This window comes from Ceratotherium simum, chromosome 5 (genome assembly GCF_057802395.1).
Source record: "Ceratotherium simum simum isolate JZ-2026a chromosome 5, ASM5780239v1, whole genome shotgun sequence".
NCBI lineage: Eukaryota > Metazoa > Chordata > Mammalia > Perissodactyla > Rhinocerotidae > Ceratotherium > Ceratotherium simum.
This window is the reverse complement of record NC_141904.1, coordinates 3757169-3783272: the sequence shown is the minus strand read 5'-3', so window position 1 is coordinate 3783272 and position 26104 is coordinate 3757169. Positions and strand designations below refer to the sequence as shown.

At 42.2% G+C, this 26104-nt stretch overlaps 1 protein-coding gene across 1 annotated transcript; it reads right to left on the bottom strand.

Annotated features, from left to right (window-relative positions):
* Nucleotides 1-1585: 1585 nt before the first annotated feature.
* LOC101406348 (immunoglobulin superfamily member 10) lies at nt 1586-26065 on the bottom strand. Its single transcript, XM_087431652.1, has 7 exons — nt 26000-26065; nt 18322-18863; nt 16069-16263; nt 14749-14878; nt 12072-12462; nt 2976-7328; nt 1586-2490 (listed from the first exon to the last, which is right to left on the bottom strand). Exons 1-7 carry the CDS (start codon nt 26063-26065, stop codon nt 1586-1588), a joined length of 6582 nt encoding a protein of 2193 aa, XP_087287778.1.
* Nucleotides 26066-26104: the final 39 nt, after the last annotated feature.

The window sequence follows — 26104 nt, the reverse complement described above, 5'->3', positions numbered from 1 at the left end:
TTCTGCACTTCTTGCATTGCTTTCTGCATGGGTAGTGAAACTGTATTCAAAATTACACAGAATAATGAGCAGTCTCCAGGTAAATGAGAATCATCCCCATGTGCTGTAGAATATATTTTTTATTATATTTTTTGTGAGGAAGACCAGCCCTGAGCTAACACCCATGCCAATCCTCCTCTTTTTGCTGAGGAAGACTGGCCCTGCGCTAACATCCATGCCCATCTTCCTCCACTTTATATGGGATGCTGCCACAGCATGGCCTGACAAGCAGTGCATCGGTGCACGCCCGGGATCTGAACCCAGGCCGCCAGTAGCGGAGTGCATGCACTTCACCGCTATGCCGCGGGGCTGGCCCTTGAAATTTATTTTAAACGCGTTAATTTCAGAAAAGAGAACTGTCATTGAACATTAATGAAATGCTTCTAATTACTTGAAGGAAAAAAAATGAGACATGCTGGTATTAAAATATTAAATGCAAAAACTGATAAAGCATTGAAAATACTTGATGTCATAAATAGTTATATGTATAGTACATAAATGTAAACATGGGATGTATAAAGTTTACATTTCATAACTCAGCATTTCCTTTTAAAGCTAAACAAATTTCAGTTTAACATTTGGTCAGGTAATTTTGATGATTGTTTTTTTGAAAAACTTGAAAATTAACATTTACTTTTGGATTAAAGATCACAAATTAAATTCATTAACTACATTCAATACCAGCTTATAGTGTGACACTAGAAAAAAATCTATTCAACTTCTAAGCACGAGTATAAATTCACATCTATTATGTATAATTTTTCCTGCATGAATATCTTCTATTAATGAATAAGCAAATATATGAGATGGAAATGCTCATTCCCATTTTTTTGTCATATTATGGAAAATCATTGCATAAAGTTATGTAAATGTAACTCTTACAAGCTATAATTATTTCTTTTCAAAGATAGGACTTAATCTATACTGAAAACCAGACAAAAGTGAATGTTAGCATTCCTGAAACAGCACATTAGGGAAAGTGAGTATATGCAGGTATGTGTCTGACAGCATCAGAGTGATGGAGGTCCTGAATACATTTCACTTTGTGAAGGTCTTAATGTTGTGATTTTCATAAAGTGCTTTGCAATTTTAGAATAGGAAAAAAAAATACAGATTATACTAAAATTTAAAATGTTTAATAGGAGATGCCAAAAAGTGAAATAATGGATTATGTCTCTCCAGGACCTTGGTTGCATTATAAAATTCTCTCCTTTTTTGGATAGAGAGATTGTGAATACATTTACACAGTTACCCTTTGAAAACTGTCACAAGTATGGAAGCAAATGAGATTTTTATTCTGCTTTTAACTGTGTAAACTCAGTAAGAAGCTGGCCCTAAGAGTTAGGCATGTAAGAAGCTTGGTTTTTATATAATTTATTATTTTACATTCATCTCAAAAGGATTAGGTCTCTTCGGAGAGAGTTGCTTTTGTGGGCAGAGTCTTGGGGCTCTCTAAAACCACTGCTAGCCTCACTTCATCCCTTTCCATTTGAGAAGTTGTGCAGCTAAATAGATAAAGAAGATCATCTCAACACAGAGGTGTGGTTTACCTGTGCCACTGGTCGATGACTGCCTTGGATGGTAGCCTCCAGATTATTTTGGGTTTGGGTTTCCCAGTGGCTGAGCAGTTCAGTAGTAATTTGTCTCCAAAATTCACCTCAGTCCATGTCTGGGATGCAACTTCTATTCTGGGGATGGTCTCTTGGTCTTCCACTGTGAGCATTACCACCCTCCTCTCTGAGCCAGTGGAGCTGGTAGCAATGCATTCGTAAGCGCCCCTGTCGGAGGAGGCTACGTTTCCTATATACAGAGTCCCATTTGAAAATAAGAACAACTTGGAATTGATCAACTGTAATGGTTTCACTTCGGTGCCATCAGAGAGGACCCAGTGCACACTGGGCTGAGGAGTTCCCTTTGCAGTACAAGGCAGCTTCAAATTTTCACCCCACGTCACTGCAAGGACTTGCCTCTTCTGCTCTAGAATCACAGGTGGGGCTGCAATGACTTGTATTTTAACCAGCAGTGAATCCTGGCCAGCTGAGTTGCTGGCCATGCATTTGTAGAAGCCCCGGTCATAAATGCTGAGATTGTGGATGACCAACGTTCCATCGGATGTTACCAGGGCCTGCCTACTCCCCTCGGATGACTCTGAGACCACTGTTTGGTTTGCGAGAACCCAGGAAATTATGGGGCTCGGTCTACCTTCAGCTCTGCACTTCAATTCCACAGTGCTCCCAGAATGGACTGTGATCTCTTTGGTACGTCTCTCCAGGATCCTGGGAGGATAGGAAACCACAGACAAGGTGACATGAAGGCGGTCTGTGCCAAACGGATTGGATGCTGAGCATAGGTACTGTCCACGGTCCTGAATGTCTACCCTCTGGATAGACAGGGTGCCATTGGGGAGCACCTGGAACCTGCTTGTCTGTTTCCTTTTAGACAAATCAAGTCCTGATAAGAAGAAAGAAATTTATAGCCATAGGTCATCAAAGTTTAAGGAGAAAAACATAAATTGTTAAGTGGAAGTCTCAAGAGGAAAGCTATCTTTTTGTTAGCCTACTGAGAACAAATGTGTTTCAAATTAAAATTAGGACACCTAGCCTTCAGATTGCTAAAATTGTTTCTGGAATTTTTTTATTCTCATAATTTTAATCTAAAAGCCAGAGGGTTCAACAAAATGACCATTCTCTCTTTTTCAAATCATATTTCTTTGGATCTGTTTTCAAAGCATTTCAAAAAATGTTCTTAATTAACATGTGTTTTAAAACTTTCTAATGAGCGGAAAAGCAACGCAGCAAATGTATTAACGGTTTCTGTATCCCGGGGAAATCGGAAAGTGGTGTTGAGTCTTTGGATGTGGAACCTTGAAACATAACACAGTCTTTCTCCTGTTTGACAGCTAAAAAAGATAAGTGTAAAGAAACAGTGTCAAATACCTGATGAGACTCTGGTCCAGTGGATGCTGGGAGGGGGGTTTCCAACAGCCTCACAAGGAAGAAAGGCATCGGAGTTAGCCGAAACAGTAAAGCTTGCCGCTTTTCCACCAACTATTCTGGGCCTTTCAAATATATTCCTAGATAAAGAATCAAAGGGAAAGTGTTCAGAAGTTGTTAATTTTTGAGCTGGGGTCTTATTGAAGCTACTTTTCTCTGCAGTCTTCTGTGTATCCCAATTGGAAGCATGAGTGGTGTCCTGTGGGAAGCCTGGAGCCGGCAACATGCTCACTGCTGGCTTTTTGCCATTTTCAGCAATTTCTGGGTGTGACTTGTGCCAAAAGTGGTTTTCTGACCAGGGAGGGGGAGTTAATTTAGAGTTCTGTGGTTTAACTCTTATTAGTGCTGGCACAGGAGTAGAATGTAACAGATCAGAGTAGATAACGTGGGTGGTTTCAATTGTGAACTTGGCATTTGGGTGAGCTTCGGGAGATGTTGCAACCTCTGCTGCTAACTGCTGTGGATTAGTGTTGTGCCTTGAGTATCCATGCGGCTTGACCATTGTATTTGTCACCATCCTGGAAACCAGGGTGGCCATGTGGTCTGTAACTGCATTTTGACTACTCAAGGGAGGGGAGGTAGGAGTTAGCATTGGAGTGGCACTGCTGCTCAGGAATGGGGGCATGGTAGAGAGTCTAATGATTGTGTTCCTGGTCTTGGTACACTGGTGCAGTTTGCTGGACAAAGAGGTTTCAGAGGCACTTGTGCTCTTCAAAGTCTGAGGACTCTCTTGGGGTAGCTCTTCAACTACATCTGTCAGATTAAGTGTTCTTGGATGAAGACCAATTGTGCTTGAAATTCCTTTTGTGTTTTCTAGGGGGGGAAGAGTGAAAGCAGAGACATCGAGCTTGGTTGAAGTTTCAGCTGCGGTTGGAACAGGAGGTGTCACAGCCATGGATGTAGTGACGCCAGAACTCTGGCCAGGATTGGGGTTTAGGTCATTCCAGTTCTTTTGAGGCTCCTTTTCACTTTGTACTTTTTGTGTCCTGAGTCTGGCCGTTTTGGTTTTATTGACAATGACAGATGCAGGGGCAGTAGGAGGAGTGGTCAGTGTGGCTGTTTGCATTGGTATGAAATCTGTACTTGACTCTTTGCTTGAGACATTGGGAAGTGTACGGTAAACGGGTGGGAAGGGCAGCTCCTTCAGTGTTGGGAGGCTTATGGGACGCTGTGTTTCGGTGGTATTGTGGTGAGCTGTAGCTGATGTTATAGATGGAATTTGCATCACATTTGCTGAGAGTGTTGTGAAATGGAAGGGGGAAACTTTCTCTGTGGGTAAAGCAGGAGATTTTTTAGGAAGCACCATGGCTGTGTTTTTTTGTGAACCAAGTTTATGCTGATTCTTTAACCTCTCTTTTCGGATATGGTTATTTAAAAAGATCTGATGCCAGGGAATTTTCCTTCTTGAAAATCTTGTAATGGCTGTAGTAGGAGGCGTAGATGGCTTGGTGGTGGGGGCTGGAAGTGGTGAAACAATCATTGAATCTCTTTCAGCTTCACTGGTGTTAGACGCACTTGGGTGACCAGTATTTATTATGTGAGTTTTTTCCATAGGTGTGGACGATGGGGCATGAGTCATGACTGCACCAGTCGGAGTCACTTGGGTACTTTCTGCACTGAAAGATTGCATTGTGGGTGTTGTTTTCTCAGTATCTACATCTGATTTGTTCTCAAACAGTAACGATGGATTGTGGACTAGAGTTGTAGACTCTTCTGCTGTGACTCTGGCAATTTCAGCTTTGGGGAGGGTGATGGGGGGAGAACTTGGAGAAGCCAATGCTGCTACAGCAGTGGTGAGCCTTCCTCTGGGAGAACAGGATGGGCACACCACATTGAGCTCTGGGGCTGGAAAAGCAGTGGTGCTTCCTTCAGAAGAACCTCGGAATGTTGGCCTCACAAAGCCATATTTGTGCTGTCGGAGAACTGGAGTTCTGTATGGGCTGATAATTCGCCCTCTGCCCCAAATTTTCCTCCTTCTTCCAAAGCGTCTGTGTAGTGGGATGTTAGTTGTGCTGTTTCTAGGACTCTGTAACTGAGAATGAGCAGCAGCATGGGGGCCTGAAGTGGGCTTAGAGGTGCTAAGAGTAATGTTAGAATAGAAGTGATTGCTCCTGGGTTCACCGACTGCCATCACAGATGTCTGATGACTGTCTGTGGCACTTACTGACCCTAAGAATCTATCAGCTGTGCCGTGGGCACTACTAAGCGTTTTGATATTGACATCTTTGATCATAGTCCCCACTGTTGTTGGGGGCGCACTTTGCAAAGGCTCTCTTCTCCCCATGTCGTCAGCATCCTGAAATTGAGTTGCTTCAGGTAGTAGGGGAAAGACAGTAGGTAAATTTTGGCTGGTTGTGCTTTGCCTGTTGCTTGATGTGGTTGGGTTTATCTTCTTTGACATGACTGTAGTTTTAATAGTAGCGGATAGTTTGAGATCTACTGGTTTTTCAGGTGGTGGTATTTGTGGACTCACAATTGGGGAGGCTTCGGGGCCAGCAGTTGTCTTTGTCACAGGGCTATCAGATATTTTTCTGGAGTCAGCAGTCACCGTCCTCACAGCCAGAACATAGGGAGCGTTAGTTGCTGGGACCGTCAACTCCTCCTCTGGAGGAGGCATGCCTGAAGAGTCTCCTTCCTCACCCAGTATTTTCAGGAGTTGAGTGACCAGTGGAGGTGGTTTTGCTGTGATATTTTCTCGCTTCTCTGGCATAGTGTTCTTTTTAGCTTTCTCCAAAAGTGCTGCCCAGTGTCGTGGGTCAATTCTCCGAGCAGAGGGAGGGAACTGCCTCCCCTGCTCCCTAAAACGTCGGTTTGTTGAATCTCCACGCCGCCGGTGTATTAACTCCCAATAGTTGTGCCTCTTACTTGTGCTCAAGATTTGTTTTCCAGCCTCAGCTCCCATCGGAGCAGACGTAGGGAGTTGTACAGCTGGCGGGTCCTTAAGATGAGTGATGGGATTGGGTTCATCGAGTCCAGATCCATCTGTCTCTACATTATGCTCCACTGGCCTTTCCCCCTTTGTTTTGACTGAAACTTGGTTAATCAAAAAATCGACCCCTGATGGGTTGGCTGCTATGCAACGATAATGTCCCTGGTCTTTCTGGGTGACCTTTAATACTCTTAGTGTGCCATTGTTAAGAATTTGCTTGTCTCTTGAGGACTGAGAGAGCACAGTGTTTCCTGGAAGAACCCAGCTAACAGAGGCATCTGGGATACCAGTAGAATGGCATGGAAGATCAAGTGTTTCACCAATGAAAATGGTATGATGAGCCCCATTCTCGTGATGGGCTTCTATGCGGGGCTCTACCACAGTAACCCTGTAGGTGAGAATGTCCGCATCATCGTAATTGGTGCTGATGCAGTGGTATGTGCCTGTGTCGAAGCTATCAGCCATCTGGAGCTCCAGTTTTCCATTTTTGTCTATTAGGATTCGTCCATCCTCACTAACGTAAGGGGCTCTCACTTTACTCCCATCAGCTAGAAGCCACTCCAAATGTGGGGTGGGGTCTCCTTGGCCTGGGCAGTCTAGGTCAATGGTCCCACCCACCAAAACAGTGCGTTCCAGCTTAGTATTGTTATCCCTGGAGATCATAGTCCATTGGTATTTCACTGGCCTCATCTCTGCCCTTGGCAAAGTGACTTGAGCATCACTGGAGTACTGGATCTGCAATGTACTGAGTGTGGTGGCAGTTCTGTTTAGCTGCAAGAAAATTTGGTCTTGCATTAACCAAGGGGGATCTGCTCTGAGATCAGCCTCTATGTTGGTAAAGATGTCTTCAGGCTTAGGAGCCGCCTGTTTATATTTGTAGCAGAGTTGTGGTGTTTCAGTGAGCAAGTGGCTCCTTTCTAGTATCAGGGGAGAGTCACTGTACAAAGCCAGAACTTGCCACACTGGCTGAATGTGACTGTAATCTATGTTACACACCAGAAATGTTGAAAACGATGTATTGAGTATGATGTAGTCATTTCCTTCGGTGAATGCAATGGACGAGGTCCTCGAGGGCCTTTGGATACTGCAGACCACGTTAGCTTCATTTCCAGACTGATCTGTCATATTTAAAGCGAGGGAGCCGAAAGGTGCCATGAAATCTTGGGGAGAGATGGACACAGAACCGCTGTCTTCCGGAATAGTCTGGCTCTTCAGTTTCAGGGATGGGTCAATGGTTGGCTTGGCACACAGGAAAGCTGCAGCTGGAACCATAGCTAAGGGCTTGCCTTTAGAGGTCCTGGGGTTCATGCAAAGTGGACACTGCTGAGGACTGGAGAGACTTCTGTCTTTTTTGCATTTTATTATATCTAGAAAAAATGACAATTGGATTATTGCCAGTTGTAGCCTCTTTATGAATAAAGAAATAGCTTTTGCTAGAATTTGAAACAATAATTTGGAAATTTTAGCATTTAGTAGAAAGTTTCCTACTTTTTTTTGTCTCTGGGTTAATTTCTAAAAAAGATATTGTCTATATACCCTACTGTAATATTATATCCATAGGCACGAGGGTTTTGTCTGTCTTGTTCACTACTGTATTTCAGATGCCTAGAAAGTGCCTGGTACATATTTGGTACTCAGTAAATATTAGTTGAATGAATGTTTCCTTATCTAGGGAAACAAAATGATATGCTTATGTTAGTCACTTTTTATTAACAGTAGTTTAGTTCTATCTCCTCATTTTAATGTTTTAATAGTCATAGAACTTCATTGTCCTTTAAAAGACAACCTGTTTGATAAATTATCACTAATAAGTCTTTGCATATCATTAAAAACCTAAGTTTCTTTCCATTATCCAAAAGAACAATGACTGAATTACAAGAAATCTTGGGCGGTCTAGCTTAGTCGCCATAGGAATGGAGAGAAACAGGTGGATGCAGGAGATAATGAAGCAGGTAGACCAGTCAATAAGAGGTGGGGATTTGGTCAAACATGGAGGGTGATTGAGAGGAAGAGTGAAGGAAGACACAGGAGTCTGACTTTGGTAACTGGATTGGTTGAGGTAGACTCACTGGAGGAGGATCGGGTTTAATGGGGGGGGAGAACATTGTGCCCAAGCGATGGGGCAGCCCATTAAAGGTCTGACATTCTGGGGAAGTCTGATGCCTGCAAGTCTTATAGCACTAGGACCAGCTAAGCCTTTCTAAATCATAGACACCTCCTCTTTCAGGTATTCAGATATCACATACCTGGTCATTTAAAAATACCACTCTGGTGAGCCTATTTAAAATGGCTGGTCACTGAAATACTTGATAAGAGGTCTAGAGTTTTACCTTACACAAAATGCAGCCAGGGACTTCTGTGCTGTTCCATGTAATAGCTCCCATGTCACACACTGGACACAGCATTTAAAGGAAGCATTGTACTTCTTAGAAGATCTCATTTGCCAGAGTGGCTGGACAGGGTCAAATCACCTTCCCACATGTGCACAGTTCCTCTCAGAGGCTTAAGAAAGTCCCTCTGACCAAGGACTCCAAACCCTTCAGTATGTATGTCAGTGTGCCAGGTAATGCCACATATGTCTGGCTACTCAGCCTTCTTCAGCAAATTTTAAAATCTAAACCTATGCAGAGTAGGTAGCTGGCAAGCCTGAAAACCTTTGTGCACTCAGAAGGGGCTCTTCTCGATCCCACTTACCAAGCAGATGTGACTCTTTACCGACTTATCAGAACCCTGGGCTCAGACCTTGCTATAGCAGAGAAGATGGCAGACTTGCACAGAATTATGCTCACATCTTGGTATGCTTCTTATTGCCAGCTCCTGGACCAGGATTAGCAGACCCCATACACCAGGTATTTTACTTCAGATGCAAATCTGATCATGTCACTTCCATTCCCTCCATCACACTAGGTTCCAGTCACACAGAAATGCCTTCCATTCCTCAACCCTGCCACGCCCTATTAGGATCTGGCATATAACTGTTCCTTCTGCTTCCCGTACACTTGCTGTCTGACATGCCCTCTTCCATCCCTGCCTGCCCGCTGACATCCTTCAGGACCAGCTGGGACAGCACTGCTCCCGGGGGGCTCCCTGCTTTATGTTCTCTGGAACCTTCCACTTCTGTTGTACCCTCATCACCCACTATTAGAATGACTTGTCTAGTTGTCTGTCTTCCCACAAGACTGTAAGCTCCGTACTTGTTCATCTGTATGTCCCCAGCCCTGGCCAATGGATGCTCGGGAAAGATTAGGGGAAGGAAGGCCTAATTCTAAGGCCACATGCCTCCCACATTTTAACTTATAAGTTGAGAGGTGTCATACAAGTGAAGGTGTTTTCAGTGGCAGCCAACCAGCTGGCAGTCTTGGTATAGCTACCACTGTCTGCACACACACAAATACTGCCATAGCTGTTTATATTGTTTTCTCTTCAACTGAGTTCATGCACTGTTGGTCCTACATATATTAAGTCTGTCACTTAAAATATTTTTATTAAGATTACACTATGCTTTGGCATTAAAACAAGCAGTTATTAAATTTAATATTCATAAACAAATGTTTGTCAGAGAAATGGACACAAATCCACATTTTATAGAAAAGCAACACCAAGAGCTTTGTGGAACCTAAGAATGGAAGACCCCACAAATAGCTGACGCTGTGTTACGTCTGAGTACTGAGACATGTGCAGAAGGACTGCCTGTCACAGGCCAAGGGAGGCTACGAGAGGCGTGAGAGGCTGTCAGATCTCTTGGAATAGATGAAAAACATTCAGAGCAGCAGAAGTTGATGTGACTGATTCATGAGTCTCATAGGATTACCATTCAGGCCCCTCAGTCAAAGGAGAACACTTAATTATCTAGACATGATGGAAAGATGTTAGCCCTACTAGGTTTGGCTAATTATTTTACATACACAAACAATTTTGGCACATCTTAAAACCATAGGTGGGGGGGTGGATGCATTTGTATTCACCATCCAAGTGGTTAATTGATAGAAACTTAGTTTAACAAAAATTATTAAGTGCCTACTATGTTCTAGGCACATTCTGGGACTAGGGATAGACAAATTAGACATTGGAAAGGCAATAGACATCTAATACTAAGAAATATAATAAAATGTTATCCATTCAAGGATGGAAATGCAGGCAAACCAGAAGTGGTAATAAAAGGTCTGGACTTGTGAGTTTCTCCTTCTCTACTTTCGAGCTGTGTGACCTGGGTGGCCATGAACGTCATGATAATACTTCACATTTATTGCTTGCTTTGTGTCACACATTGTGCTATGTATTAATTATTTTTTCCAGTTACTATTATCCCTATTTTACAGGTGAGAAAACAGAGGCAGAAAGTATCTAAATGACTTGCCCAAGACACCTAACTTTTCTAAGCCTCAGTTTCTTCATCTGTAAATTGAGGATCAAAGTGAGGATTAAATAGAAAGCATCCAGCGCAATGTCGAGCACAGACTGGGTACATGTTACCTCCCTGCTTTCTCTCTTATTCCTTCTTTTCCCTTCAATGTATCTCTTATGCCCGAGCCTAGTTTCCCTCCTTTTTCATCAAGGCAGAAGTAATTTTTACTGACTCTGAGCTCCTACAGAACTAAATCTTCAATGAATGTATTTTGATGTTTTTCATTCACAGCCTTATTGTCCTTGTGTGTTTAGCATATTTACCTAAAAGATTCTAAACTCTTGGAGAGCAAAGGTGGTGTCTCTTGGCCTAAAGTAGCTCGCAATGTTCAGCTAATGTTTTTTGATTAGCTCTTTGACTAATTATATTAATCGACTATATATATATACACACACACATACATACACATACGATTGTGTATAAATCTGTACACATGATAAATTTATATATATTTCACAGCAGCAACTTCAAGCCTTTCCCACTTTTCTCAAGCTTCTGACCTTGACCCCTTCCTAGCAGCCTCCTCAGTCACGTCTTCTACAACTTCACCCAGGAGGAAAAGCCATCGGACCAGAACGTCTTTCTTCTCCTCCACCAGACCCAGGAACTCCCCTGCCTCTGGGCCCACCTAGTCCTCCTTTTTTCTCCCACTCCTAAGGAAAATCCCTCTTCACATGGCTGGATCTCTTGCCCTCCACTGTTCTCAGGGGACTTGCTCAATTGACGATCTGCTCCTTCTGCAGTGTTGTCACCTTCTCCCTGTCAACACTCTCTTCTCACCTTGAACATGCTCAAGTCTCTCACGCTTGAAGAGTCCTGTGTGATTGCACCTTTCCATCTGGCTGCCACCCTTCCTCCTTCATCTCAAGCCGAACCTCTCCCAAGAGTCAATCACGGCCTTGCCTCCCCCCTCTCCCTCCCTGCACGGCATTCCAGCTCCCATCGCTCTTTCCCAAGTAACCAACCACCTCTTTGATGCCAAAATCAATAGGCTCCTTTTGTCAATATCTTAAGGACTTAATTAATTGAAATAATTAGTAATTAATAGTGCAATTATTGTTGCACTATTTTCTGCACAGAAAATGTATGCCCATTTTCTGCACAAGAACATAAGCTGCATAAAGGCAAGGACCTTAATCTCTCCTGTTCATTTTTGGATCCATGTGTCGTCTGTGGCCTCTTGCACATACTGGGTTTATGGTAACCACTTGTTAACTGAATGGATCTTGCCCTCTTTATGGCAAATTCTACTTCCCCATCAAAGCACATTTCCCACTCTGTTGTCTATTTGCTTCTCTGTAACACCAGAAGTGTGGTTAGAGCAGAGACGGTGCTCTTGGTATTTCCATCCCCGAGCACAGGGCCTTAAATAGAGTTCCAAAAAATAGGTATTGACTGAGTGACTGAAAAGAAGAGAAGAGGGAATGGTTTTTATGGTTCATGGTCAGTAGGGAAGGGTAACAGACACGTAAACGTTTCTTATTTCCCAATTTTGCCAAAAGCCCAGAGTGATGATTGGATGGTTGACCTGAAACAATGAACGATTAATTCATTGATGAATTAAGAGAATTCACTGTCACTGAATTGTTCTTTAGACTTCATCTTCTTTCTGGCTAAATTACCTTGGCCTCCCCGCTTACTGAAAAACACTTCCAGGCAGGTGTCCTCTATTTAATTAGGACAGAAACATAAACAGTATAGATACCTGGCTTCTCCTGTATCCAGTTAGACAACCATTTGAAATGACAATCGCAGGTCCACGGGTTCCCGTGAAGATAAAGGCTTTCCAGATCAGGCATATAGGAGACCATCTCTTGAGGGAGGGAGCTCAGAAAGTTATCAGACAGGTACAGGTACTTAATGGAAGATGTTTTAAATATCCGGAGGTAGCGCAGAGAGACAAATGTATCCGGATGGAGCTTGGTGAGCTGATTTCCTTCCAAGTGCACCAGTCGCAGAGAGGTGAGTCCGTAAAACACCTCGGGGTTTATAAACTCGATGTTGTTGTGGTCCATGTACAACCGGGTCAAGCTCCTGAGGCCACAAAAGGTGTCCTTCCAGAGTTCACGCACTTTGTTATAGCTCATCTTTAAGACCTGAGAATAAACAAGAGCTCATGGATTTTGTCAAAGGAATTATCGTCAAAGGGAAAGCCTATCAATAATAAAACATATGTTGAGATTAATCCAAGGCAATGTGTGTACCTTGTTCGCATCCTAACTCAAACAAATTCGTTGCAAATTAAATATGAGAATATCAGGAAAAAGAACACTCGTGAACATTTGATATTAAGGAATTATTGCTAAAATTTTTAAGATATAATAATGATATTGTGGTTATTTTCTAAAGAAAGTGCTTAACTTTGAGATATGTATTGAAGTCCTTGCAGATGAAACGCTATGATATTTTAGATTTGTTTCAAAACAGTGCAATCAAGTGGAAAACTAGCGGGCGGAGGGGCACATGGAACCAGGTCTGTTAAGTGTTGGTAACTGTTGAAGGCGGGCGATGCTACACTGGGGTTCATTACGTCATTCTACTTTTGTATACGGTTGAAAATTTCCACAACAAGGTTTTTTAAAAATATCTTTATTTCTAGTAAATTTAAGATTTCTTGAACCTGAATTTTTCATAAGAAATATATTGATTTTAATTTATCTTTCACATTTATAGTGGCTTTATTAAGATATAATTCACATGTCATAAAATTCATCTTTTTAAAGTATACAATTCTGTGGCTTTTAGTATGTTCACTTGTGCAACCATCTCCACTATCTTATTTTAGGAAATTTTCATCACCCCAAAATAAAAACCAATACCCATTAGCAGTCATTTTCCCCTCATCCTAGCCCTAGAAAATTGCTGATTTACTTTGTTTCTATGGATTTGATTATTCTTGACATTTAAAATAAATGGAATTATTTATTTCCAATATGTGGTCTTTTGTGTCTAGATTTTTTCAATTAGCCTAATATCTTCAAGACCCATCCCTGTTGTAGCATGTATCAGTCCTTCATTCCTTTTTATTGCTGAATAGTACTCCATTGTATACATGTAACCCATTTTGCTTATCCATTTATCAGCTGATGGACTTTTGGGGTGTTTTCCACTTTTTGGCTCTTATGAGTAATACAATTTTAATTGATCTTGAATTGAAATCAAAATGATTTTTTAATATTTCAGCAGCGTGTGGGTATTCTCCAGTTACTAGTTGAACGTACTCTTTCTCCCAAAAAGAAAAGAAAAAGAAATGCTAGTTAAAAACAATGATTTCTCATCATATTTTCCTGATTTGGACCTAATCTGTCATATCTGGTAAGAATGCTTTTCTGGAATGCCAAGTTCCCTAATAAACAAAGAATAAATTGGCAACATAGCAGAGCTTCGCCGCGTATATTACCTGGAAGTACAGCCTCAAACTCAGTGTTCCTCAGTGTCTATTGAGAACTTGGTCAAGAGAGTAAATATGTGCAGGGAATTCCATGAAGGATACATATTCCATCCTATCCCCTGAAGACATGTATTCCAAATAAAGCCAGATTAAGCCAGATCAACAGAATCACGTACCTAGACTGAATTCTCTTGCTTTACACAGCCCTGAGACGATGTCAAAAGGCTCTTTGCCCACTGGCATTTTATCATTTATATGGATGTGACGGACTTGTTTTACTTTATTACACTGTATCTAATTTATGAGGAGCTTTGGGAGACATTTCTTTCTGATTTAAAATTAGATGTGGTCGTGCTTTTCCTGAACAGTGTTTTATTTTTTATTGATTAAATTGTGAGTTAGCTTCTCAGAAGCCTCAAGTCCCCTTACAGCAGACGCACTGATCTCGTGTCTGCGTTTCCCTGTGTGCACTGTGTCCTCACCCCTAGATTTGTGTTACCTTTGACTTCCTCACCGCTGGAGTGATCATTCTTACAATATTTGATGCATTCCTGGAAGTCCCCATAACTTTAAAAAATCTTTTTGAACAAGGCAGGGCATAAATAAGTAAATAAAGTGAAACTAAAAAGCGTATATTTCTGTATAGAAAGCTAACTTCTATCTAAGATAGCAATTATTTTTGGGAACCACATTCAATTCTCAGATGAACATGACTAGAAGTAGACTTTCAGGATTAAATTTTAAAGATTTAGTAATCCCTGGGAATTTTTTTTTTTTCCCCTATTAGCCTGAGGTATGAGAAAACTAGCCTCGGAATTTTCTTATTATCCTAATTTCCATTTATTGTTGCATTTAAAAAGAAATCAGTTCTCTGACATTCTCCCTTGCTGTCTCCTTCTGATTTACAGTGTTGAGTTTTGGGTTCCATAAACGGGCGGCTTTGGGAGGTACGGCTCACCTCTCAGACCTGCCCCTTCCCCAGCGGTCTCACCTGCAAGGCCTGCAGATCTGCGAAGGTCTTAGCAGGGATTGTGTGAATGGCATTGCTATGCAGCATTAGTAACTCCAGTTTGTGGAGGCCAGAAAAATCTGTTTCCATCAATCTAACCAAGCTGTTGTACCTGAAATAAAAACGTCAGTCTAGGCATAAGCTAAGCCAGTCAACTAAAGTTCACATATCAAAGCAAAAACCAACAAACACACACACACCCCAATGCCTCCTTTTTTTTACTCTGTGCTCTAAGGAGATGATCTGGTATTTGAAGTACTGTTGAAATTCATCAGATGCCACAGAAGGTCTGACCTCTACCCTGTCCTCGCAGTCTCCGCTACAATCACCCATTCTCAATCCTGGAACATGCAACTTCTCATTTTCAACCCTTTGTGTATATGCTGTTCCTTCGGGTTGGAGTGCCCTTGACTCCATGCCTCTCTATTTGTGAACACTATTAAGACCCAGCCCATTCTTGGACGACATGGCCCCTCACTCTCCCAGGTGGAATTCATCATTGTAAAGCAGTGGTTAAGAAGCCATTGTAAGCACACAATTAATGTTAGCTATTATTAGTGATTGCTCTCAAGGCTCTTATATATGCTCTATTATGACTCTTATTAAATTGTACCGACTGTACGTCTGTCTGCTCCCTTTAATTATGGTTTCTAGAAGTGAATAATGTATCTTGTTCATCATTGTATCCCTGGTACCACCCATCGTGTTTGGCACAGAGTAGGTGCTCACTAACGTCCGATAAATGATGCTAAGTCCAACTGCATGTGTGTTCACACACATACACACGGTTTGTCATGAACCTTTAAAATATAGTTGCCTTTTGGCAGGTTTAATTGGGTATGCACTTTAAAAAGCATTTTAAATAAGTCGGGTTGTATGGAAAAAAGTCCAAGGGCCTTAAAAAGGATCTAGCCAACTTTCCATACATGTCTTTTACATATAGGAGGACACTTCCAGTTGTCCTGTCATTTCTTACTGCTATAGCATAACCCTAATTCTCAACGGGAGCTATATTATTTCCAGCAAATGTAGCTAGAATGAAGCTTTTCTATAATCATGGGCTTCCCACACTACCAAGAGTGACGTCAGGTTCTAGAATAACTTTCTCCTAGTAAAAGTTTACCAGGAAAAAATTTCTTATTGCCCCTAACAAAGTTAAGATCCTCATGTGCCCATTTCAGAAGAGAAATATTGTTAAAACAATTGTGGTTAATCTCCCGAAGTCACAAGTGTTTTGGGGACAAGTCACCAACGTCATCAGTCTTTCCTTGAGAAGAGGACAAGACAAGGCCCCCCCCATACCCTAAATTGATCCGTTCCACGTTGGGCGGGAGGCTGTCTGGGATGGAGGTCAGGTACCGAAATGTGCAGTGCACCTCTGCAGGCACGTAGCAGGCACAGCGGCGAGGACAGGCCCCGCCCCCCGGGGCGGCCACCAGGCAGGTCACAGCAAAGTACACCAGGAAGCAGGTGATCCCTCTGCCTTTCACCTTCATCCTACAAAAACATCACACCTCAGAGCTATACATATAGCTGGAGTACAGTTCTAGTCTGACCACACACAGTGACTCTGGTAATCTGGGAGACCTTCCTGAAAGATGGTAAGTGGCCAATTTCATTCACAACTTTTTTGGTAAAACTTGCTCTTTACAAAGCCGGAGTGTGTGCGGGCCTCACACGGAGCTTTGTGATCAAGTAGGGTATTTACTGTTGTGAAAATGCCCTTACAGCTTGTCACTTCTTAATGAAAAGCAGCAATTCCTATTACTTAGGGATTCATTAAAAAGAAAATAGAGACCACAATAAAGATATTGTGACAACGGAAACACATAAGACTTAGTTTTCTGTTTAAACATTAGTTCTTTCAGACTAACTTTTAAAAAACTGATTATAAAACTAATACATGGGCATCATAGAAAATGTGGAAACTGTAAATAAGTAGAGTACAGAAAATAAAATTACTCATATTCCCACCACCCAGATGTCATCACTAACATTCTGCTGTATTCCTTCCAAGATTTTATATGTTGTGTACGTACATGATCAAACTAAATTTTGTAACACATTTTATCATTGAATGCCTAATGTTTGTTCTTTCATTTTATTAAACCTTCTTCAGAAACATTTTTAAGAGCTGTAGCAATCGGCTGGAAGGGTGAATGTCTCTTTCTAACATGTCCTCGAGTCCTTGCCAAAAAAGACACATTGCACACTTCACTGCCAAATAATGACCATAAGCAACAGTAACTAACTGGCTGGCTCAGAGGGCTGGAGCCTTGTGCCTGCAGTGCCGGGGGCCACGCTCTCTCCTTGCAGGCATGGTGTTCTCTGCTTTTGCTCTGCTGAGAACATCCCTCTGCCTCTTACCTTGGTCACTTCTCCTTCTCCTCACGTCTGCCAGGGGGGTGAAGGAGGATAACCAGGGAAGAAATACGCTCAGCTTGTTGCGAAAATGATATCTGTTACCCACATGTGGGGCAAGCCAGGGATCCAAATCTACTTTTCTCCTGAAATTCAGAACATACAAGGGTTGCAGTAAAATCTTTATTATGCTTTTCTAAGAAAAATGACCTTTATAATTTATAAATCTCAACGTTCCTCGGAACTGAATTGTTTCTTTTGGATTCTACCAGCAACCATCCTTTAGCCATAAACTACACTGAAATAACACAGATGCTGGATTGCTTGCATCTTCATATAAAGATAATGGAATTATTATTAGAATTTAGCCCAAATTAAAATCTAATGTAGGATTAATCACATGACCATTTTTGTCATTGTAACCATTTGGTTACAAAAATTTTAAATAAATGAATGATTAGAGACAGGATTTCCACGTTCTTATCAGGTAAGCAAAGAAAGAATGGCAGGATGAAGGTCATTCTCTTGTTCAGCTAGAAATAGAAGTTCTAAGTATGCACACATGAGAGTTATATTGAAAAGAGAATCAAAAGTCTAAAAGAATATGTGGATAGATTTCCACAAACTTAAACCTGAAAATGTATATAATGAAATAGTCAGAAATTTACAATACCTGAGCTCTTCTCTCCTGGTCCTGAATCCTCTGACAAAGGCAGAGACAGAAAAGCTTCCCGGGAAATGGAAAACTGCATCCAAACCTGAGTGAGGAAAAGTTCCCCGCTCCCGGGGAGCAGCGGCTCAGCGGGCTTGGCTGGCAGCCCAGGAGCTGTGCTCTGGGGAGAGACGGGGGGCTCCCACAGCCTCAGACTGCTGTAGCCCGCCGCCACGCGCATCCAGAAGTGTTCCCTTGTGATAACTGCTGTCGCTACAGAAAGGCAAAGTGGAGGGTTTGAACTTTACAGTGTGCTTTCATTCTCCTTCAAGTCGTCCTTTGAATAGAACTACTACTATCACTCCATTCCGCCCCCGGGTGCCAGGAGTTTCTCCTCGCTTTCTCTTTTCTGGACAGATCTGTCATAGGTGCCCATAATAAGGGTCTCCCCCTTCCGACGAGTCTGTGCTCAGTGTCCTCTGCCGGGCTCAGTCACTGAAGAAGGGACTTTCCCCTGCTTGAGCCCCCTCCACCCCACTCGCCCTCCGGGCTCCCGCATTCCCACCAAGCCCCGCGCCGGCCCCGTCCCCTCCTGCGCCCTGCCTGGAAGGGATTGCCACTCTCCTCTTTGCCCAGGTGACCAGGGGGCTCCCGCCGGCGGCGTCCCGAGTCGGGGGGCCGTGCGGAGCTGAAGGGGGAGGCTGGGCGACGGTGGCTTCTGTGTCTGGGGACTCCGCCGAGGCTCCTGCACCCACCGTGGGCCGCCACCAAGCGCCTCTTGATCTTGGGGAGCGAGCGCCCGGGACGCCTGTTCGCCTTCTGCCTCGGTTCCTCCTCTGTTCCTAATTCCCAGGATCTCTCCAGGCAAGCCCAGCGGGCAGGGCCGCTGCTTCAGTGGCAGCACGTTCATGCCCACGTTGACCGCCTCCACCCGGTAACAGGTGGTTTCAGGGTTTGCTTTAATCCCCGCGGGCTGTCCTAGCTCTGTGGCTCCCCAAAGTCCTGTTTGAAGGCTGAGCGTTAGCCATGATAACCTATGATACCTGAGGCTTGAATTTTCTGTTTGGCTCAATTGGAGAAACCCCTATTGTGAAAGGGATTATCAGAGCACTGGATTTAATACTATTATTTCTTTCTAGGTTGCATTTCCCTCCCTCAACTCCACCCCCACGGTCTGGTGAGGATGGCCTCCAGAATCGCCCCCAGCAACTCAGACCTGTTAATATCTCCTGCACCCATAGACAGGGCTCCGAATATTCTGACTCATAAACACTGAGTTAATGTAACTAAAATGACCTTTTCATTCCCTCTAGTTACCCTGCTTTTACACTTTTGGTGAGAATTTGGAATGAATGTTTTAGGGCAGTGGTTCTCAGAGTGTGGTCCTGGGACCAGCAGCATCCGCATCATCCTGATGTTGGTAAAAATACAAATTCTCAAGCTCCGTCCCAGACCCACTGAATCAGAACATGCAGGGATGGGGCTTAGGGGTCTTGTTAACAAGCCCTCCAGATGATTCCCATGCAGCTAAATTTTGAGAATTGCTGGTTTAAGGAAGTAACTTCTTTTTTCGTTTTTTTTTTTTTTTGTGAGGAAGATCAGCCCTGAGATAACATCCGTGCTAATCCTCCTCTTTTTGCTGAGGAAGACCGGCTCTGAGCTAACATCTATTGCCAATCCTCCTCCTTTTTCTCCCCAAAGCCCCAGTGGATAGTTGTGTGTCATAGTTGCACATCCTTCTAGTTGCTGTATGTGGGACGCGGCCTCAGCATGGCCGGAGAAGCAGTGCGTCGGTGCACACCCGGGATCCGAACCCCGGGCCGCCAGTAGCGGAGCTCGCGCACTTAACCGCTAAGCCACGGGACCGGCCCGGGAAGTAACTTCTTATAGTGACAACAGCCCACATTTATTGTGGGTTTACTCTGTGACAACACTATGAGAAGCGTTTTACTAATACCAACTCATTCAAAATCTTACACCACCACTGAAAAACCTAGAAGGAAAGTGTTCATGGCATGTCCATTTTACAGATGAGGCATGTAAAGGTGAGTCACTCCCGGTCATTGCAGGTTATAAGTAGAGAAGCCAGAGTTGATTCAAACCCAGGCAGTCTGGGTCTCCAGCCCGAACGTTTAACCACAAAGCTGCAGCTGCCTCACTTAGCCAAACATTGGGACTGTCCCTTATCCAGTGGCTAAACATTCAAGTGATTTATACCTAATAATAAGTAAGTTGGTTACCAAGGCCAAATTATAGAATCAAGGGATCAGAGTTAGAAGTAACTCTGGAAGTGTGTGTGATATGAACATGTCTTTAGCTCTGCAGAGGTGAGGCGGTTAAGTTAAAAAGTCACATGTCATGTCCAAACTTGGATGTTTGCTTTGGAAATATGGCATGGTTTTGGGTTCTTGGCATCCACGGTTTTTCTTCCAAAGCTCCTTGGCAACCAAATTCATGGTTTCATATCCTTTAGTCACTTTCTAAGCAAGGTCCAGACTCTCAGACCCCTGCTGGGATGAATCACAGAAAGATGACTGTGACATGCTATACTCACTATTTTCCCAGGGTGGTTACACAGGGTCATTTTTTTGCTGTCAGTTTCAAAAAGAACTCTTGTTAGGAATGTTTGCTTGTTTTAAGACTTCTTATGAGAGGAATTTCTACAACTCCTTTGTGCCAGAGTTCTACATGTACTTTCTACTTTTTACTTAATCTGCCAGAATTATTAGAAACTTGAAAGGGAGGCTGGGACTAATTCTAGTACAACTTGCTCTATTTAATAATAATAATAATAACAATAATGTCAATAATTGCCTTTATATTTAGAATATGTATGTGCCAGAGGCTTTATATGTGTTGCTTAATTCTTAGAAATATTCTTATGAGACGGGTGCTACAACTATACCCATTTTTCAGACGAGAATGTTAAGGATAAAGGATATTAAGTGATTCAGAGCCAGAATACAATGCTGAATTAATTTTTAAACTGTTAAGTCCCTCTCTTAAGCCCCAAATTTCCCACCACCTCCACTTCTGTTGACATTTACATGATTGTAAAATTTGGAGGGTCCACAGCATATCAGTGATTAAAGTGTGACCATTCTCCTTTCTAACCATACTTAATAATGCAATTTGTTTCTATAGATTCTTATGGTTTACAAATTAATTTCACATTTGAATAGGGCCTCATTTAATGCTTATAAGCAATATATGAAATTCAATGATAATAACTGTTTTATAGTGGAAGAGGCTGAGGTTGACTAGACATATGACTTGCCAGAGTCTCACAGCTGGTCTAGGAATGTGGGGTTAATCTGAACTCCTATACCTATGTTTCCTGGACTGTGGGCTGTGTTCACCACTTTCAGGATGGTTTGCTATTTTAATTATCTCTCGCTATAGTTTACTGAATATTTTTCTTTAAATCACACCTCTCTTCTTTTTACTAAGTCTTTCACTAAACAATAATATTGGTAAATTCACAGGTTTGATATTTTTTTCTAGTAAACAAGTCAATAAATATACATCTTCTTTACCCTTTACGTCACCCCTGGGAAATTACATCTCCCCTCATTCTATGTCAATGACACTGTTTGTTATCCTTTCTGATATTTACATACTTCTTACTCCTCATCCTTAACATAGCAGCTATGCCCGTTTTTCATCTCACTCACCAAATCAAGGCATTTAACACCAACAAACCAAACCTAAGAGTTTACATCATATATCACCTGACAATCATAACAAACCATGGAGTTAAAGACTCACATATGCATGTCAACAGATAAACAGATGCCAAAATTGTTACGTTATCTTTTAATCAGGCAGTCATTATTAGCTCCCATAAATTTCATATTAATCAATCAATTAACCAAACAATCAAGTCATGCACTTAGTGATTCCGACAGCAGTGAAGTAGACCTAAAATCCTGACCACTCCTTTTATGAAGTCACAGCCTAGTGGGGCAAGTGATAATGTGCCGTGAAGAGAAATCCTGCAGAGAAAGGAGATAGAGAGGGATCGATCAGTATCAGGCCTGCTCCAATACAATTGCATCTCAGCCAACCGAAGTCAATCGCAGGCCCTAAGGTACCTGTAGATCAATGAACAATTAGTATTTCAGACCCCTCACCCATTAGTCATCCAGAACACCATGCACAGGTACAATTTTGGAAGATTTAGAGACAATTTGAAGCTAATGCATGGTCCTCTTAATGCATGGTCCATGGAGTCCACAGACTCCAGATTATAGGAAATAGAAAAACTACTTAGGAAATAGAAAAATTACTTAGCATTGTAATAGTCCAGCCTCAAGATGACAAATTAAGGTAGTGGTTGTGAGAATAAAAAGAAAGATGCTGGATATGAAGAGGCATTTAGGAACCAGAATTGCTAAGAATGTATATGGGGAATAAAAGAGAAATAAAAGAGGAATGTTGGACAAATCTTACATTTTGGGGTGATGACTTCTGGGGATCCTGGGAAAACCAGGGCTGGAGCAGATAAAAGTGAGAACCCCACGTAGATGCAGACCTGAGAGAAGACCGAGGCAGAAGCAGCACATGATGAGCAAGTGTCCGTGGTTGTCAAGAGCGTAGAAGCAGACGTCTGGAGGGCAGCGCTGCTGCCTTTACGGTAGTCTGGTCACCGTAAATCCTGCCTGTTGCTTTTGCAACAGGTACTATATCAAAAGTCAGGATCGGTGGACATTTGTAGATTTAGTCATGGTTTCTCAAGCATGGGCAGGAGACACATCTAAGAGATCTGGGGACCCTTCCAGTTTCTTTAAGTTGAAGTCTCACAGGCTGTCCGAAGGTGAATGGCCTGTGTGTGAAGAGGTGGTCGTACAGTGCAGGTAGAATTTCATGAACACTTCCTAAGAGCAAGCACAATGTCGCTAGAGCTATGAGCACACGAGGAGGACTCAAGCACACTGTAGTCAACCTCATCAACCACCCTAGAAGTTGATTTCAGAGGAAGAATAACTTCAAGGTGGTTTCTGAAGTCAGCCACTGGGAAGAGGAATGAAGGAATCCCAAACCACAATTGTGGATGGAACATGCACGCTGTCAGGTTAGGCCATGGGCCAGTGTATGAAGCCTTCCCTGTCACTGAGGTGTTCTGAGGTCTGAGTCTTGGAGTAGGATATTTCCGTTGCCCTGACACATGTGGTAGGAATTTTGGATAAGGGAAAGGTCTAGAGAATCACATCCTTGTCAGATGATGCCTTGAAAAATCACTTTTTTAAAGCCAACAACTACACTGCTTACTTTCTTATCTCTCTCTTCTACTCTTATCTTTTTATCTCAGTTTGTATCTTTGACTTAATTCTATATTTTGTTAGAACCTTGTGCATTCTTCACAGATACCAAATGCAGTGATTTTCCAAATCCAGGCTCTCTGATGATAGGGAAAAGTAATAAAGCTGTATATGTATGGCTGCATTTTCAAGTACATTACAGAATTAAGTACAGATAGGATAAGTGAAGGAGTTTTTTAGGGGTGGAGTGTTTTGGATTTTTAGGATTTGTTTTACATACATCATAATTCACAAAAAACATAGAAGTTTTCCTTTTATTCCTCATTGTTATTTTAAGTCACTGAACACAGTTGTGAAGTATATCAGACAGTCTTCTCCTGGAATAAGCTACAGTCGTGTTAGGAAATTATGGAAGAACAAAGATTTATGTGGAAAGATTCAATAAAAAAGATTCCAAAAACCACCAATTATCACAGAGAGATTACTTTGTTTTTTCACTTCCCCCAATAGAAGTTTTAATTAACGCACTCTGAGAACAGCCATGGAACAATGCAGAGGAAAGTCCATAGTTTTAGAGCAGGGTCAGGCCCTTTTTCTGCAAAGGGCAAGATAGTGAATATGGTAGACTTTTTGGGCCATAGGGTCTCTATCGCAAGTGCTCAGTCCTGTCATTGTAGTGAAAGCAGCCACAGACAATATGTAAATGGATGAGCATGGCCATGTTCCAATAAAACTTTATTTATAACACTGAAATTTGAATTTCATATAATTTCAACATATAAAATATTATTCTTTGGTTTTGTTTTCTATCACTTAAAAATATAAACAGGGGCTGGCCTGGTGGTGCAAACGGTTAAGTGTGGGCGCTCCGTTGCAGCGGCCTGGTGTTGGCTGGTTTGGATCCCGGGCACGCATGGATGCACCACTTGTTAAGCCATGCTGTGGCGGCATCCCATATAAAGTAAAGGAAGATGGGCACGGATGTTAGCCCAGGGCCACTCTTCCTCAGCAAAAATAGAGGAGGATTGGCATTGGATGTTAGCTCAGGGCTGGTCCTCCTCACACAAAAAAATAAAAAATAAAAATAAAAATATAAACAACATTCTTAGTTGACAGACCATATAAAAACAGGCCGGCTGGAGTTGGCTGTAGCTTGCCTACACCTGCCTTGGAGCTAAGCAATCCCACTGGGTCCTGTGTCATGGAGACATGACCTGGAACACTGGCATTCAGTGTCACGTTAAACTGTGAGCTAGCACATCAAAGTTGAAAAGGAGGAGTTTGAGGGTTTTATTTCACTTCTAAATCTGGGATTAAATGGCCAAACATGCTTTAAGAGATTTATCTTCAGCAGTCAAAAGTCACTTTCTAGGGCCCGCCCCATAGATTAGCGGTTGGGTGCATGCGCTCTGCTGCTGGCAGCATGGGTTCGGATCCCGGGCGCACACTGACGCACCGCTTCTCGGGCCATGCTGAGGCCGCGTCCCACATACAGCAACTAGAAGGATGTGCAACTAAGACATACAACTATCTAGTGAGGCTTTGGGGGAAAAAAAAGGAGGAGGATTGGCAATAGATGTTAGCTCAGAGCCGGTCTTCCTCAGCAAAAAAAAGAGGAGGATTAGTGTGGATGTTAGCTCAGGGCTGATCTTTCTCACACACACACACAAAAAAAGTCACTTTCTAGATAAATTGTAGCAGTTTTGTAATTTGGAGTTTCTTCGTGCAGCATTCTGTGAGAATCTTACCAGAAAATGACAGTAATGTATTCCAGCGCTGTCAGGATTCTGACATGGTGTTTAAGGATACCTACCTGGACAGATCATTTAAAACTCTGCAGTCCACAAGTAAATGTCCTTTTTCTTCTTCTTGGACTTCTATATTTAGGAAAGAGAGAATTTGCTTCTGACTGTCATAAGAAGACTTAAGCAAATTCCAGTGCTCTATAAGAATAAGTCATCTTGCATTTGAAAAGAAAAAATAAATCCTAAAAGATAAAAGTGCAGCCAAGGCCCATCCTTAGGTACTTAACAAGAGTGTGATATGGGAGGCAGAGTTTAAGCAATAGGATGAAGTCATGGATGAGAAAAAATAAAGTCCTTTTGTATTAAATTAAATTGGTGTATGCTAAGGGAACATTAGCCTAAATCCGAAATATCAAGAGTTAAGACTAATCAAATATTTAGGAAGAGCTATTTTAGTTTGTTATAATCTCCCAACACCCGAGCTCTCAGGCAAATACTCTAAAATTTCATACGCCTTATTTTTCTGCTAAAGCTGGTTTAAGTCAGGAAAGCCAAGTCTGCAAATGTAGAGCAGCAAGACTTTTCCACATCAGGTAGTCCAGATCAAAGAAATCCTGGCTGTGGAGGCTGAAGGAGCTGAAGTCGAGAGAGTTCACATAGATCAACTTTTCTTTCTTGTGCAGGAATTAAATACAAAACCAGAAGGAAAGTGGGCTGTTGGTCATTCATCAGCTGGAATAGTCACCCCAAGTCTTAATGAGGAAATGGCTGGAAACTAGGTGACTCCTACGGATATTTAAAACCAGTTTTTCCTTCTGGTTTATGTTAAAATAGAAAGTTTTAAATGTCTTTTAATTAAGTTTATTTTCTACTCTTTTATAGTTTTAACCCTGTTTCTTATCCATCAAAGGAATATAACTGAGTCAAAATAGAACTGAATATTGGCTATTTAAAGCTAAATTCTCCACTTGACACCTCCATATAGTATAAGACATTCCTGACTAATTTCACGGACACGGACACAGGACAACTCACCAGCCAGCACGGTGGTTACACGCGTCCTCCACTAAAGCGAAAATGCAGAACAGAGCTTTCCTTGTTAGGACCAAGAGCTTTTACTGGGATCTGAGAATTCTAAATATATAGCTCATAAATACGTCACTTTCTAACAACATCTATGTGTCATTTCAGAGTTTGGAAACAGGTCCACTTACCTGTAAATTATTACATGGAATGTAATTTGTATCCTCCTCTTCAATGCCGTTGTCACCTGCATCCATGACATTTCTAGTCTATACCACACACTCTACAGAAAGAGT